The following is a 13,613-nucleotide window of genomic DNA, read 5'->3' as shown; positions in this document are numbered from 1 at the left end:
ATTGCATACCTTTTTTGATACTTGTTGGTCCCTGCCTGGCGCTCGGCATTAATGGTACAAGAAGGACTGGTCGGCTCGGAGTCGGTATAATGTGCCTGAGTGGGGTATTCATGCTTCACTGCGGCATGGTATCTCAGTGGGCCAGCTTCAGTGTGGGCTAGTACAAGCAACCGCACATACACATACACACGCATGCACGCCCTCATATGAGCGAAATATTCTCAAGCACGACATTAAACCCAATTTCACCACACCTAACCTTTGTTGATACTGTTTGTTGGTTACTTATTTGATACAACATTGTTGCGTGTCTATTTTCACGTTGAAATAATAGGATACACTGAAATATAGTGAAAAGAGAAGCTGGAGTGAAATCCACAAAGAACATACTGTTGTTCAATCAATTGTATTTAAGTTAAACTCAGTTTCCGAGCCAAAGCAAAACACTCCAAAGGAATTACAATGGCAGAGCAACGATTACAGGCGACATGCACCAATGACAGTACAAATACAACGACCTTGTAATATATAACAGTATTTCCATCAATAAAGAGTGAGAATAACATTCCCCTGGCTACCACAGACATTCCCCGAAGCAAGAGCATCTCTGTAAGCTGCCTGAGGTTTCTGTTTCTGGAACGTTCTTTAACCCACTAGGGGGCGGTGGGGTAGTTTAGAGGTTAAAGCGTTGGCTCGTCACGCCGAAGGCCCGGGTTCAAATCCATGAAGCCCATTTCTGGTGTCCCCTGCCGTGATATTGCTGAAATATTGCTAAAAGCGGCGTAAAACCAAACTCAGTCAGTCTTTAACCCACTAGGTCAGACCACGCTGAAATATTCTGGATACTCTACAAACTTTGAGACCAGTTTTGACTCCCAATATAAATTAGAATTTGCACATCACGGCATCTTCTGAATCACAACAATAATGTAATCCAAATACAAAACAATGACTAACATTGCTTCATCTCCATATATATTGCATATCTATGTTCATATAATACACATTGCTTCTTATATAATGCATATTGCATACCGTGTTTACGTTATACATTATGAGTATCTATTGTGTCTTATTACATGTCACATGTGAATACCTAACCGATGTTGATAGAATTCATGTTTAGTGTTTACCCCGCTACTATGGTCGCGCTTTTCTTAGAACATTTTCGTGGACTGGTTTGCTCCTTTGTTGCAGGCTGTGATCTGCCCAATACTGCTGCCGTTTCTTGCCCAGGCGCTGGGAGTGCAGTACCCATACCCTATCTGCACAACAGACCCACAAGCCACCGTGGGACCAAATGGTGAGTCTGTGAGTCTGTGAGTCAGCTAGTGGGTAAGTCGGTCAGAAGGTTCAGAATTAACATGAAAACGGACAAAAAGCATTTCAATATCCGTATGAAATCTACGTTAAAGTTCTGTTTTATTATTTCGACTGTATGGCGAACAAATAGTGTTGATATGAGGTGTTCACGTGAGCCTCACGTGAAAGTAACACGGTAAAACTACCCGTGAATGTCCGGGTTTGAATTGATCTTCAGTAACCCATGCTTGTCGTATGAGGCCACTAGCGGGATCGGGTGGTCAGGTTTGCTGGCTTGGTTGAGACATGTCATTATATCCCAATGGCGCAGATCGATGCTCATGTTGTTGATCACTGGAGTGTCTGGTCAAGACTCGATCATTTACAGACCGCCGCCCTATAGCTGGAATATTGCTGAGTGCGGTGTAAAACGTAATTCACTCATTCACGGTATAACTACCCTTCAAAGTGACCAGACTCCCCTCACACTTCCGAACACCTTCAAACTTAACAGTTAGTGACAATTGTAAACCAAAAGTCACCGTGTTCTATAATCTCATAGGTTGAAAAACGTGATCAAATGGTATTCGATTCCCGGAAATTCGCTGCGTATTGATACATACAAACATCGCTCACACCATTGTATTGCTACGTCGTCAGCTGTTTTGACGCCATTAAATCATATTGTGACGTAGAGTCCGAATGACGTCACAAATGAGTAGGTCAAGATGCTACCATGGGAGACAGCCGAAACAGCCGGCTGATGACATCTCACTGCTGTACCCGTACTCGATGTCAATGAGTGCAGACAAAAAAACGTGTGTGGACCTTTTGTGATTACAATGTCGATAAGCATCATGTGCTGGCCAATTTCCGAGTCTTATTGAGTATTTGAAGCACGGGAATATTTCATTTAAAACCTCCGGCTATTAATAGTGAGAGGGTGCTGAGGTACACTGAGATGCAGCTAAGGTCCCGGCCAGTATGTTTCTTCTGTCAACACTACACCCGTGTGTTTCACCAACTGGTAAATATCCGACACAATTAACTTTGACCTGTCCTCCTCAATTTAACACCCACGGAGTGATATAAATGGAATGGTTTTCTAGGCGGATTCAAACAGATATCACTCACTCACTCCAGATCCAAGGCTTCCCAAAGTGATGCCCCGTGAATACCAAGTACATATTGAAGCAGCCATTATTGACAAGTTCCAGACAGTAGACGCAGATGAATACGTCTCCACTTCGGAAGGTGTTTCTTCAATGACGATCAGGCAGGGGGACAACGTAGAGACCATTATCCTAAACGCCAACACAAAGGAGAGCTACCATATCATAAGTGAGTCACGTTTTACTCTGTTGGTGTCAGTATCGCAGGCACCGTCATGGTCAACGTCATAATGACGTTTCGAATCTGTCTGTCTGTCTGTCTGTCTTTAAACGTGTATTACCTTTGGGAGAGGAAGAGTAGATTAATAGTTATATACAAAATGACGCCTAAATCACTCCGCTACATTAACCGTGACAGATGACGAGTGCACGGTGTACAACCAGTCGATGGATCTGGATGACATCATTTTAGGGGGTCGATTTGGAAAGTCGGCCATGCCTCATAGTTATTCGACCGGATCTGTCCTCCGGTTCGCACAGAGGTGCGGAGAGGTCGGTATGAACGTTTATTGCTCTCATGTCTGAAACTTTCCCTGGTGTCTAGCCATTACATGCATAGAATCCCATGACTTTGACACGCATCACACGTACTGAGTAATTTTAAGTTTGAAAAGAGACGTTCTTGGCAGTCAGTCCTGTTTAATGTTTTTTCAAGACCTATCGGAAAATGAACGATATGATCAATTCATTTTTCTCGGTACCGAAGTATTGTTCTATTGCAACGCCGTCCTTTGATTTCTTTTATTATTAATTTCCCTTAATAGACAGTCACGAATGTGGACTTTAATTCACCAAAAATATAACCATTTAGATAAATGTGTTCCTGCTTTTTAGACTCATATGATTAAATTTCGTTATAACTTTACAGTGTATTTCATGATGAACGTGATTGTACTAAAATATTGTTTAGAAGAGTAAGCGGGCATGTATCCACCTGTGACGATCCGGCTTAGAACTGGTGTTCTACAACCCAGGCTGGTCGTAAAAGGCGACTAACCGGATCGTGTTGTCAGGCTCGTTGACCTGATTGACATGTGTCATCGTATCCCAGTTGCGTTGATCGGTGCTCATGATGTTGATCACTGGATTGCCTGGTCCAGACTCGATTATTCACAGACTGCCGCCATAGCTTGAAACAAACAAACTAATTATACTCCCTCGATGTAAAAGGCCCCACACAAACCTGAGCAGCATTGAATGTAACGGGGGTTCTCCAGGAGGTCGACAAAAGTTGTTGCGCAGAGTTTACTCCCTTTGTTGTGTCAGGATAATGAAAATGTATAACTTCCTATCATCCTTCTATTGGCACTATACCAAATTGGTAAAGTCAGTTCAATTTACTAACTCACTCTTTCAGAGATATATGAATCGGTCTACTGTCCGGGGTATTCTGTGTGACCACTGGCAGTCTTGCATGTCCTGGGGCTTCCTCGATGTCAGCTTCACCCTCGACTACTACTTCACTGGTAAGTACATGTGTTTCATTTTTTTTCATTTCAGATTTTTAACAAATACGGGTATCGTTGAGGGGTAATGTATGAACAAGTGCAAATCAGGCATGTCATCTAAAGTTTAGATAGGTATGGCATGCATGGCCGCTAACAATAAACCCAATCAATGCCCTGTATTTTCATGAGAAGGTCGGGGTTATATTCCCAACCGCGTTTTACCAAAGGAGGATGCTTGATCGAACCCTGTAATTAGAGGAATGGAGCATGGACTCGTCAATTCGGAGTTATTATAATATCCATACACGTCGCCAAAGAAGTACAATAAACTTGCTAGACGGTGAACCCGATTTCACCTCATCCCAGCTCGGTCAGCAACGTTGCTGGTGTTCCGTGCAAAGAAGACATTCAACATCTATATTTACTTACTGCCTCACTAATATGCATCTGATCATCACATCGAACTTGGAGACAAAGACTTTGGATTCCTTCAATCAAATTACTCGAGGTACCAACCAAACATCTCTTTGACATGATGTCATTAACCTTTTTATGATGATTGATTCCAGTTCAGAACTGGACAACAGCGGATAATTCTCCCCAGATCCCAGTCAGGGCTGAAATCATCGGCTACCAGAACCAGCTGGGCCCCGGGCCAGATTCGAGCTTCCATCACATCTATGACTATACTGGTTACAGGAGCGAGATTCAAGACCAGACTAAGTTAGAAGTAAGTATTTCGCTTGAAAGCTTACAATTTGAAAATTAAAATGGGCACAGCTTTCGATGGAAGATTTGGCCAGTCACGACAAAGGTCCGAGAGGCCCAAATGTTTTATCTGCCATCCGTCAATATTAAAGATATATAGTTCGTCACATCCGAGTTTCATAAACATTTTCAATACCGATGACCATTTTAAAGTCGTGTATTTGCTCCCTCCGACCTCGACTGAACAACCGATGAGTGTCATGTCCACATATCCCCATGTAATATCCCACACACACACCTCCGTGATTTTGTGTTCCTTCGACACACTGACTTCTGATATTAAAATGCTATTAAATGGATATGATCTAGTCTGAGATGCATCTCCGATTATCTATTCTGTTACCTTAGATACCCCGCCAAATTCAATTCGCTACCATAGCTTCCTTCTAAATCCAATTCGATATTCCAAATATATTTTGCTGAAAGGGTTCAGAGATGTTGTCATCAAATACGGAACTACAACGAATTACTCTTGGTTAGAACTCAGCACCGAAATATCCTCTGACTATCGCATGGAACGTGATATGGAGGAATGGAACTGCCTTGACAATCCATGATGGGTGAGATATAGCGATGGGTGTGAGACTACTGTACTTCTGTGTTGTAGACACCCAATGGAGTTGCGTGCAGAGGACGTAAAGGGACCCGCCAGATGCCCCAATTACAGGCTCAGTATCAATATAGGGAGGAGATAACAAACGTCATGGATAGTACGGTCAAGCAAGTAGACGCAAGTATTTTAACACCATTTATGCAATTATAATATGGTAACGTTTATAGCGCTGGGCCCCGTTCCTCAAAGCGATCGAAGCGCTACGACAGTCGTAAGTCTATGTTAAAGTATGGGAGTTACGATCACCTTAGCGCTACGATCGCTTTGAGGAACGGGGCCCTGAATTCCACACCATGATGGACATTATTACCTGGGAAAACCCTAGCTGCCTGTGAGGCGCTAGAAGGTTAATAGTCATATGACTTATGGGTACCCACCGGCTACCCATTTTCTGCCGGGTGATCAAAGGCAGTTTTGAACAATACGTGTAAGCCACATATATTCTCAACACGTGATTTCCTGGTTCACTCTGATGGCGAATGTTCTTCATTTCAAAAGGCAGTACATATTATAAGCGTATGTTAACATAGTGGGCATATTGGTAGTTGTGAAAATGTTCTTACATTGTTCATAGGAAATTATACTGTTCTGTCACTGCTTGGAACGCAAGTTAGGCCATAAAAAATACAGTTTCTCTTCTCAGTTTCTCCAAATTTTCAATCTAAGGATGACAAAAGTTAATGCTAAAACTAGGGACCCATGTAATGTTTGTGTTAATATGTTGTAACAACAAGTAGGTAAAGAAATGCTTCATTCCGTACTTCATTCCGTAGTTTGCCTTAGGTGTATTACGACTACAACTACCAGCTGGTCAGGTTCGACTCCCGTCCCGGTATAGTGTTCCCTTACTACAGCCCCGATGCCAACATGGAAATCCATGACTACAATACTGGTAAGACAAGCTTTAGGGGGCTTTGAAATACATGTGGGTGGGTAGGTAGGTAATGTATGGTGGCTGATAAGGTCCATCGCTTTCTACGCCTTCAAATTAGACGGAGAGAAAGCGATAACGCGAGACGAGAAAGGGATATCACGAGACGAGAAAGCGGTAACGCGAGACGAGAAAGCGATAACGCGAGACGAGAAAGTGATAAAGCGAGAAGATATGGCGATAGCAGGAGACGAGAAAGCAATATTCTGGACCATATGCATGAATGACGATTAGGGCTGACTAAAAAATATCAATGATCGGAAATTACTGTCGATAGGAAAGATTATCAATGATTATCGATTTGAAAATGTTTGTATCAATAATATCGTACATAAACGTTTGTGATAGAAAGACGTTGTAACTTTCTTACAGTATACACATTAAGGACTCTATTCATAGTCTGCATCTTAGTTCGGCTTAGGGCGTTGTTTTGTCAATAATCCATGCAATAAAGTCACCACTCACCTGCGATGTGAAATATTATATTCATTTCTTTTAGACAGTTTTGGCATTTTTGCTCAAAGTTATGTCTCCGATACTTATCGATAATCAATCGATATGTAGTTAACCATTATCCATCTCTGTGATCTATATCGGTAGCCAACCCTTATGACGAAGTCATTGGGTTTTCTGCGGGGGATAACTTTAATAGCTGGGTACACCCATATACATGTATTCATATGGGATTGCAACACAGAGAAGGCTAAATAACGATGGGTGATGTAAAGCATTTATCCTCTTTCCTCCTGTCTGGGTACGCCCCTACTCCTCTTTAGATACGTCTCTCCCGCTCTCTGCTCTTCTCTGAAAACGTCTCTCCTCCTCTCTGGATACGTCCCTCCATGGATACGTCTCTCCTCCTTTCTGGATACGTATCTCCTCTCTGGATACGTCCCTTCATGGATACGTCTCTCCTCCTCTTTTGATACGTCTCTCCTCCTCTCTGGATACGTCTCTCTTCCTTTTTGGATGCACTCTGGGTAGGTCTCTCCTCTCTGGATACGTCCCTCCATGGATACGTCTCTCCTCCTCTCTGGATACGTCTCTCCTTCTTTTTGGATGCACTCTGGGTAGGTCTCTCCTCTCTGGATACGTCCCTCCTCCTCTATCCTCTCTGGATACGTTCTGCCTCCTTTCTCCTCTCTGGATAAGTCCCGCTTCCTCTCTGTATAGGCCTCTCCTTTCTAGATAACAGACACAGACATAGACACACACACACACACACACACACACACACACACACACACACCTTTCCTCTCCAGATACTGTCCCTACTCTGGATTCACGAATGTAAAGTGTCTCATCTTCACTAGGTGTGGCCTACGTCGTGGACTGGTCGCTCTTCAACTGCAGCATTGTGCCCATAGAGAACAGCACCTCGCGCAACACTTCGTCGGTCCCGATCCATCTCAGGAATCCAGAACAGCTTTTTTATCTTGATTCATCCTATGCCTATTCAGGACAGGTAGGTGCACACAGGTCCCTGTACATCAGAGTAGAAATGACGTGTAAGAAAATTACGTTATTTAAGATTGAGTTGAATTGAAATGTAAACGAATAACGTCATGTCATTTGAAGTCTTCGTTTTGCACTTAAGAGGTCACAGGCCAATAGCACATGTATACTGACTATATTGTTATTAGGCAGTAGAGAGTACATTTCTCCTGAAAGGCATGTTATAGGAACATTGAAAACTTTTCCAGGTGTTCCTTGCTAGAGTAAGTTAATAGAAATATAGATTTATATATATTATGATGTACAAAGTAATATTTCTTAATATATTTATTTCTTAAATAGTGGTAGGCTATGATGATATGATATTCATCTTCAATTAGATTCAAGTCACACATTTCACATATTATAGCGTGTTTATTATGAACAAATAATGGAAACCTTCAACATTCACCATAGACCGTTATGTTTGAGGTAGTAACTTTCACACCAAGGAATCTTTTTATTGCATATAAATGTACTTTTTCTAGTGTATCAAATGTTTGTAGCCCCCAAACCTCAGGACCATATAGAAGTATGGGACTAATCTTAGCATCAAATATTCTAAAAAATGATTTGTGTGACAAGTCACCTAAAATATAAATATATCTAATAATACCAATTAGTATTTTCTTTGCTTGCATCGATGCATTTCTGACATGTAAGCACAACGATAGTTGGTTTGTAAAAGTGTTTGTAAGACGTAGTTGTTTCTATCATTTCAGCATGATAATACCATTTCTCTTTTGCAGCAAGTTTACCTCCATCCTTGAACACAAATATTTTAGTTGTATCTCTATTTACGGTTAGTTTCCATTTATGACAGTATGTTTCTAATTCATTTATTTCTGCTTGTAATCCGCGAATAGTGCCAGAGAAAAGTATGATATCATCAACAAATAATAGAAGAATATCTGGATGTAGCTGAATACCATATAAACAGTTTTCATGAATCTGTATTGCTTGTTCATTGATAAAGAAAGAAAATAAAAATGGACTCAAGATACAACCTTGTCTTACTCCTATTTGGCTCTCAAAGGTTTCAGGTATTTTCGTATTGTTTCTGACACACATCTTTACGTTATCATAATACTTCTTAAACGATTACTCAATTTACTGCTTAAGGAATTATTATCTAGAAGATTCCATAACTTTTCTCTTTGAACCTATTTGAAAACCTTTGCAAAGTCTACAAAGAGAGCATAGGACTTGGTACCTTTCTTATTTAAGTATTTCTGTATAAGTGAATGTAAAACAAATATGTTGTCAGTAGTAGTATATCCTTTTCTAAAAACCAGCTTGGGATTCGCTTATCTTATCAAAGGATTCTGCCCAGAATACAAGACGTTTATTTATAGTGGCAGTGAATATTTTTATAAAGACACTAGAGTAATCCCTCTATAGTTTTCAGTTTGATTTTTATCACCATGTTTATGAATAGGTACAATGATACCAATCGACCATTAATGTGGAAAAACATCTTCAAGATCAACATTAAACAGTAATTAGAGATATGGGAGTAGAATATCTGATGAGTGTAAGAAAAATTCGGAGATAGTATCATATATTCCTGATGATTTGTTCAGTTTCAATTGTCTAATACTATTTAAGATTTCTTCTCGATTTATTGGAGCGTCAAGTATACTGAGTCAAAAAAGAAACTTCACAAAATGTAATTTGAAAAATAATGAATAATTTTTCTCTGATGATACATCTATGTATCCGAAATGGGATATCTATCTTTCGACTCTAGAAAAACGTTATCAAAACCCACTCAAACCCATCCATTCGTCGTGCAAATTAGTGCCAAATCAGGTTTTGCACGTGCAGTCGATCACGTGATCTTCGCATCGAAGTTTTCTTCATATGCACGTGTTTGCATTGGCCTCAAAAATTGAAAAAACACTTTTAAACTACAGTTCTAACGGTACTTGAAATGCCACGATTGTCGAATGTGCAACGTGAAGGTGCCGTTGGCATGTTGCAAGCGGGAAGATCAGTTATTGACGTCGCAAGAGCAACGGGATGCAGCCGTCGTACTGTGTATGACTTGCGAGGTCGTCTACAACAAACTGGCACCACTTCTGATCGCCCAAGGTCGGGTCGTCCACGTGTGACGTCACGAGCAGAAGACCGTCAAATCGTCCTACGTCGCCTACGTGACAGATTTCTGCCGGCTACACGAACCAGGGCTGAGATGTTTAGAGGTCGACTGTCCTCACAGACCATTCGAAATCGGTTGTGGGCTGCCAATCTCCTTTCTCGACGTCCATACCGTGGGCCAATATTGACGCCTTTTCAACAACGTCAACGTCTGCTGTGGGCCCAACGTCACCTCTGATGGACCCAGAGAGACTGAAATCGAGTCGTCTTTAGTGATGAATCCAGGTTTATCCACAGATTCGCAGGACGGCAGGCATAGAGTCTGGAGACGACGTCGTGAATGGTATGCCAAATGTTGTGTACAGGAAGTCGACAGATTCGGGGGCGGAAGTTGCATGGTGTGGGGTGCTTTCTGTGGGGAACATCCGTTCCCGACTTCTGGTCATCCGTGGAAACCTCCTCGACCAGGTGCTCACCCCTGAACTCGTTCCTTTCATGGCGGCTCATGGCCCAGGTCTACAGTTCCATGATAGTGCTCGGCTGCATACCGCGATGTTGACAAGAAATTTCCTTCAAAACGCTGGAAACAACGTCATGGACTGGCCATCGATGTCCCCTGACCTTAATCCAATAGAGCACGTTTGGGATGCACTTGGGAGAAGGCTTCACGGTCTTAGGAACCAACCTCAGAATTTGCAGGAACTTGGCGCTGCCTTGCAAGAGCAATGGCGCAGAATCCCCAACCACGTGTTCACAAGCATCAGGCAGTCGATGAGGAGGCAGTGTTTGGCAGTGGTGAATACGTGAGGCGGCCATACACGATATTTAACTGAGAAATTTCGCATTTTTATTCTTGTGACTTGACATTCTGTATACCCAAGTTTTGGAAAGGCGGTGTAGCCTAATGGAACTGATTATGGCACTGTCAGAGTATCGAGTACATCACACAGATCTCAGCAATGAAATAATAACAATGTAACCATCTTACCATCTCTTGTTCTTTTATAGTTCCCAGAAGAAAGAATGTGAAGTTTCTTTTTTGACTCAGTATATATAATTTGTCATTGAATTATTAATATCACATCTTTGACAATTACTTTTATCGTCCTGGCTGGCTGTATAGTTATTCATGGCATCATTAATTTCAGATGTAGAAAGCAATTCTTTAAAATAAGAATACCATTCATTGATCTCAATGTCATTTGTTTGTCTTGCTTTCACATTCAATTTTTTCAGCGAAACACAAAACTGTTTAGAATTGTTAACACTATGTTCTAATTGTTGTTGTTTCAGTTTCAAATAGTCACTTCGTTTTTGTTTACAAACTGCATTATACGTATTTCTAATGCAATGGTAATCATCTAAAGCTCGAACATCCTTAGATTTACGAAACCTATATAAATATTTGCATCTTTCTTTGTTCAGTTTATCACACTCTGCATCATGCCAAGTTTGAGCTCTGTTTCCTCTCTTACCAGTTTGTTTTTTTTATATCTGAGGCAGCTGTGCACAGTGCTTGTACAATAAGATCTGTGCTCCTCTCAATGTTTGTAAACACGAAATCTGCTGACTGAAAATAGTAACTCTTGAATACTTTCTGAGAACATATTTTGTCTAAAGAGCTCAAGTTTATCATTATGCCAAACAAATCTATACGACTGTTTCTAGGTTGTTGTATGATACGTGTGAAGCGCACGTGACTTCATGGAAAAAGGAAGATGGTCGGATTCTGTGCGGGAAGGGATTGCAAAGTAAAGCACACTATCAAAAATTGATATTGAGCTTAATATATAATCTGCTACAGTTGTTCCGTTATGGTCAATAAACGTAGTGTCGCCTATTTCGGAGTCGGATCCACATCGTCCATTCATTATATGAATTTTGATAACTGAGCACAGGTCTAACAAGCCCTTGCCATGCGCATTTACAATTTTGTCAGATGAAAACCCTTCTGTATGTTTGAGGATATCATCCTCGGTGAAATCGGGCTCTGTACCTGTACGTGCATCAATATCTCCGCTCAAAATATGTACCTCTGACATACTTGATAAAATATCTAATAAACTATCCTGGAAATGACTTATACCATTTTGGCAATATAGACCAGGGTCCAGAATTTCGAAGCTTTCTTAGCGCTAAGATTGTCGTAAGTGCCATACATTAACATTAACTTACGACTATCTTAGCTCTAAGAGAGTTCGAAAATCTAGGCCTGGTTTGTTGTACAATGTGGATCCCTCTGGGTGGATATATGTACAGGTATACATGTCATGTCACGAATGATTTTTATTTCATTGATGATTTCCAAATCCTATTTCAAGAGCTGATTTATGCGATGTGTAGTCATTGTCCTATATATATATATATGAATTTTCTGATTCAAGCACTCCATCGGTGGTAACGCCATTTCCGAGTTTTTAACATGTGACCGATATAACAAAGCATAATGCTATAAGAACGAGCGATGATATCATAAGAAATAATGAAAAGAGAGGGAGGACTGGTATCAATAGAAATAATGACAAGAGAACGAGCGATATCACTAGAAATAATGAAAAGAGAGAGAGCGATGATATCACTAGAAATAATGACAAGAGAGAGCGATGATATCACTAGAAATGACAAGAGAACGAGCGATGATATCACTAGAAATAATGACAAGAGAACGAGCGATGATATCACTAGAAATAATGACAAGAGAGCGAGCGATGATATCACAGGAAATAATGACAAGAGAGAGAGGGCTGATATCACTAGAAATAATGACAAGAGAGAGGGCTGATATCACAAGAAATAATGAAAAGAGAGCGAGCGATGACATCACAAGAAATAATGCCTAATACAAAACCTTTAATCAACAACATATGTGTTTGTGATACATTGTACCAACATATGAATCTGTTATAGTATAGTTTAGAGACACAGGTAGCGAGGAATCTCATACTTCCCCAAGAACCCTGTGATGGATGGAATTCTGAACAATGCCATCTGACGTGTATCAGCACTATTACCCAGCTGCCGTCCCACTGACATGATGGGGTCCCCCGCCGTGATATTGTTGGAATATTGCTGAAAGCGGCATAAAACTAAACGTGCTCACTCCACTGAAATGGTAAACCAGCATCCTCTGCATGGAGATAACAAAGCTCGGTATGCTATTCGGAAACGCGCAAACTATTATCAGTGAGCAATTCACTACTAATCTTCGTTCATAGAGGACCGTCCGGGGCATCAACTGTGACGTCTACACCGCCATCAGGACAGACTTTCCAGAGAGAGAGTGGGATCTAATGTCTCCTTTGAAGTGTACTTTATGAGCGTAGGTGGACTACATTTACATACATTTACTCAAATAGCAAACAACACCTTACTGATTTTGATTAACTGTGGTTATATTTAATTATTTCTATATGACCTTATTCTGCAATAGTTTGTAATATCTAGCTGCGTAATCTAATATAAACTAACTTGCTTCCAAACTGGGTCACGAAATTCATATGTAACATTATTATGTTTGAAAAGTTGTGACCAAGAAATCTCATTTACTGCATTTCACTGATAAGAGTGAGCTATATTGAAGGAATATCAAGGTGAAATGGGCTTCACACATTGTATCTATTTGGGGAACCGAACCCGGGTTTTCTGCGTGACGAGCGAACGCTTTAACCACTAGGCTCCCCTACCGTCCCTAACTATATAGATGTCTAGCATAGTTACTTATTGGTAGATATCTATTTTAACCTTTCTTCCAATTTTTTTCAACTGGTAGATAAAATTAAATTGTG

At 40.8% G+C, this 13,613-nt stretch overlaps 2 protein-coding genes and 1 long non-coding RNA gene across 4 annotated transcripts in view; all 3 read left to right on the top strand.

Annotated features, from left to right (window-relative positions):
* The first annotated feature begins 1,202 nt into the window (after positions 1-1,202).
* Positions 1,203-2,896, top strand: LOC124283288. The gene is made up of 3 exons (XR_006900319.1): positions 1,203-1,303; positions 2,446-2,643; positions 2,833-2,896. It is a non-coding gene; the product is annotated as an uncharacterized LOC124283288 (long non-coding RNA).
* A 941-nt stretch (positions 2,897-3,837) lies between these two features.
* Positions 3,838-5,453, top strand: LOC124283257. The gene is made up of 3 exons (XM_046719290.1): positions 3,838-3,940; positions 4,492-4,652; positions 5,298-5,453. Exons 1-3 carry the CDS (start codon positions 3,838-3,840, stop codon positions 5,451-5,453), a joined length of 420 nt encoding a protein of 139 aa, XP_046575246.1.
* A 625-nt stretch (positions 5,454-6,078) lies between these two features.
* Positions 6,079-13,613, top strand: part of LOC124283221 — a 31,572-nt gene continuing 24,037 nt past the window's right edge. Inside the window, exons 1-2 of one of the 2 annotated variants that reach the window (XM_046719254.1) lie at positions 6,079-6,195; positions 7,548-7,699. In XM_046719254.1, the coding sequence (XP_046575210.1) occupies positions 6,171-6,195; positions 7,548-7,699 (177 nt within the window). In that variant the 5' untranslated portion in view covers positions 6,079-6,170. Of the gene's footprint in view, positions 6,196-7,547; positions 7,700-13,095; positions 13,148-13,613 lie in introns of those variants that run through there. The other variant, XM_046719260.1, reaches the window with a different exon arrangement.

Source organism: Haliotis rubra, unplaced genomic scaffold (genome assembly GCF_003918875.1).
Source record: "Haliotis rubra isolate DU_JTF1 unplaced genomic scaffold, ASM391887v1 Scf1090, whole genome shotgun sequence".
Taxonomy (NCBI): domain Eukaryota; kingdom Metazoa; phylum Mollusca; class Gastropoda; order Lepetellida; family Haliotidae; genus Haliotis; species Haliotis rubra.
This window is presented reverse-complemented; position numbering and strand designations above follow the sequence as displayed.

Bases quoted from the DNA above. Each gene is read 5' to 3' on its own strand.
- LOC124283257 (XM_046719290.1), top strand. From the start codon at position 3,838: ATGAATCGGTCTACTGTCCGGGGTATTCTGTGTGACCACTGGCAGTCT. The intron at 3,941-4,491 runs GTAAGTACATGT...GATTGATTCCAG, and splicing joins CCTCGACTACTACTTCACTG to TTCAGAACTGGACAACAGCG. The intron at 4,653-5,297 runs GTAAGTATTTCG...TCTGTGTTGTAG, and splicing joins AAGACCAGACTAAGTTAGAA to ACACCCAATGGAGTTGCGTG.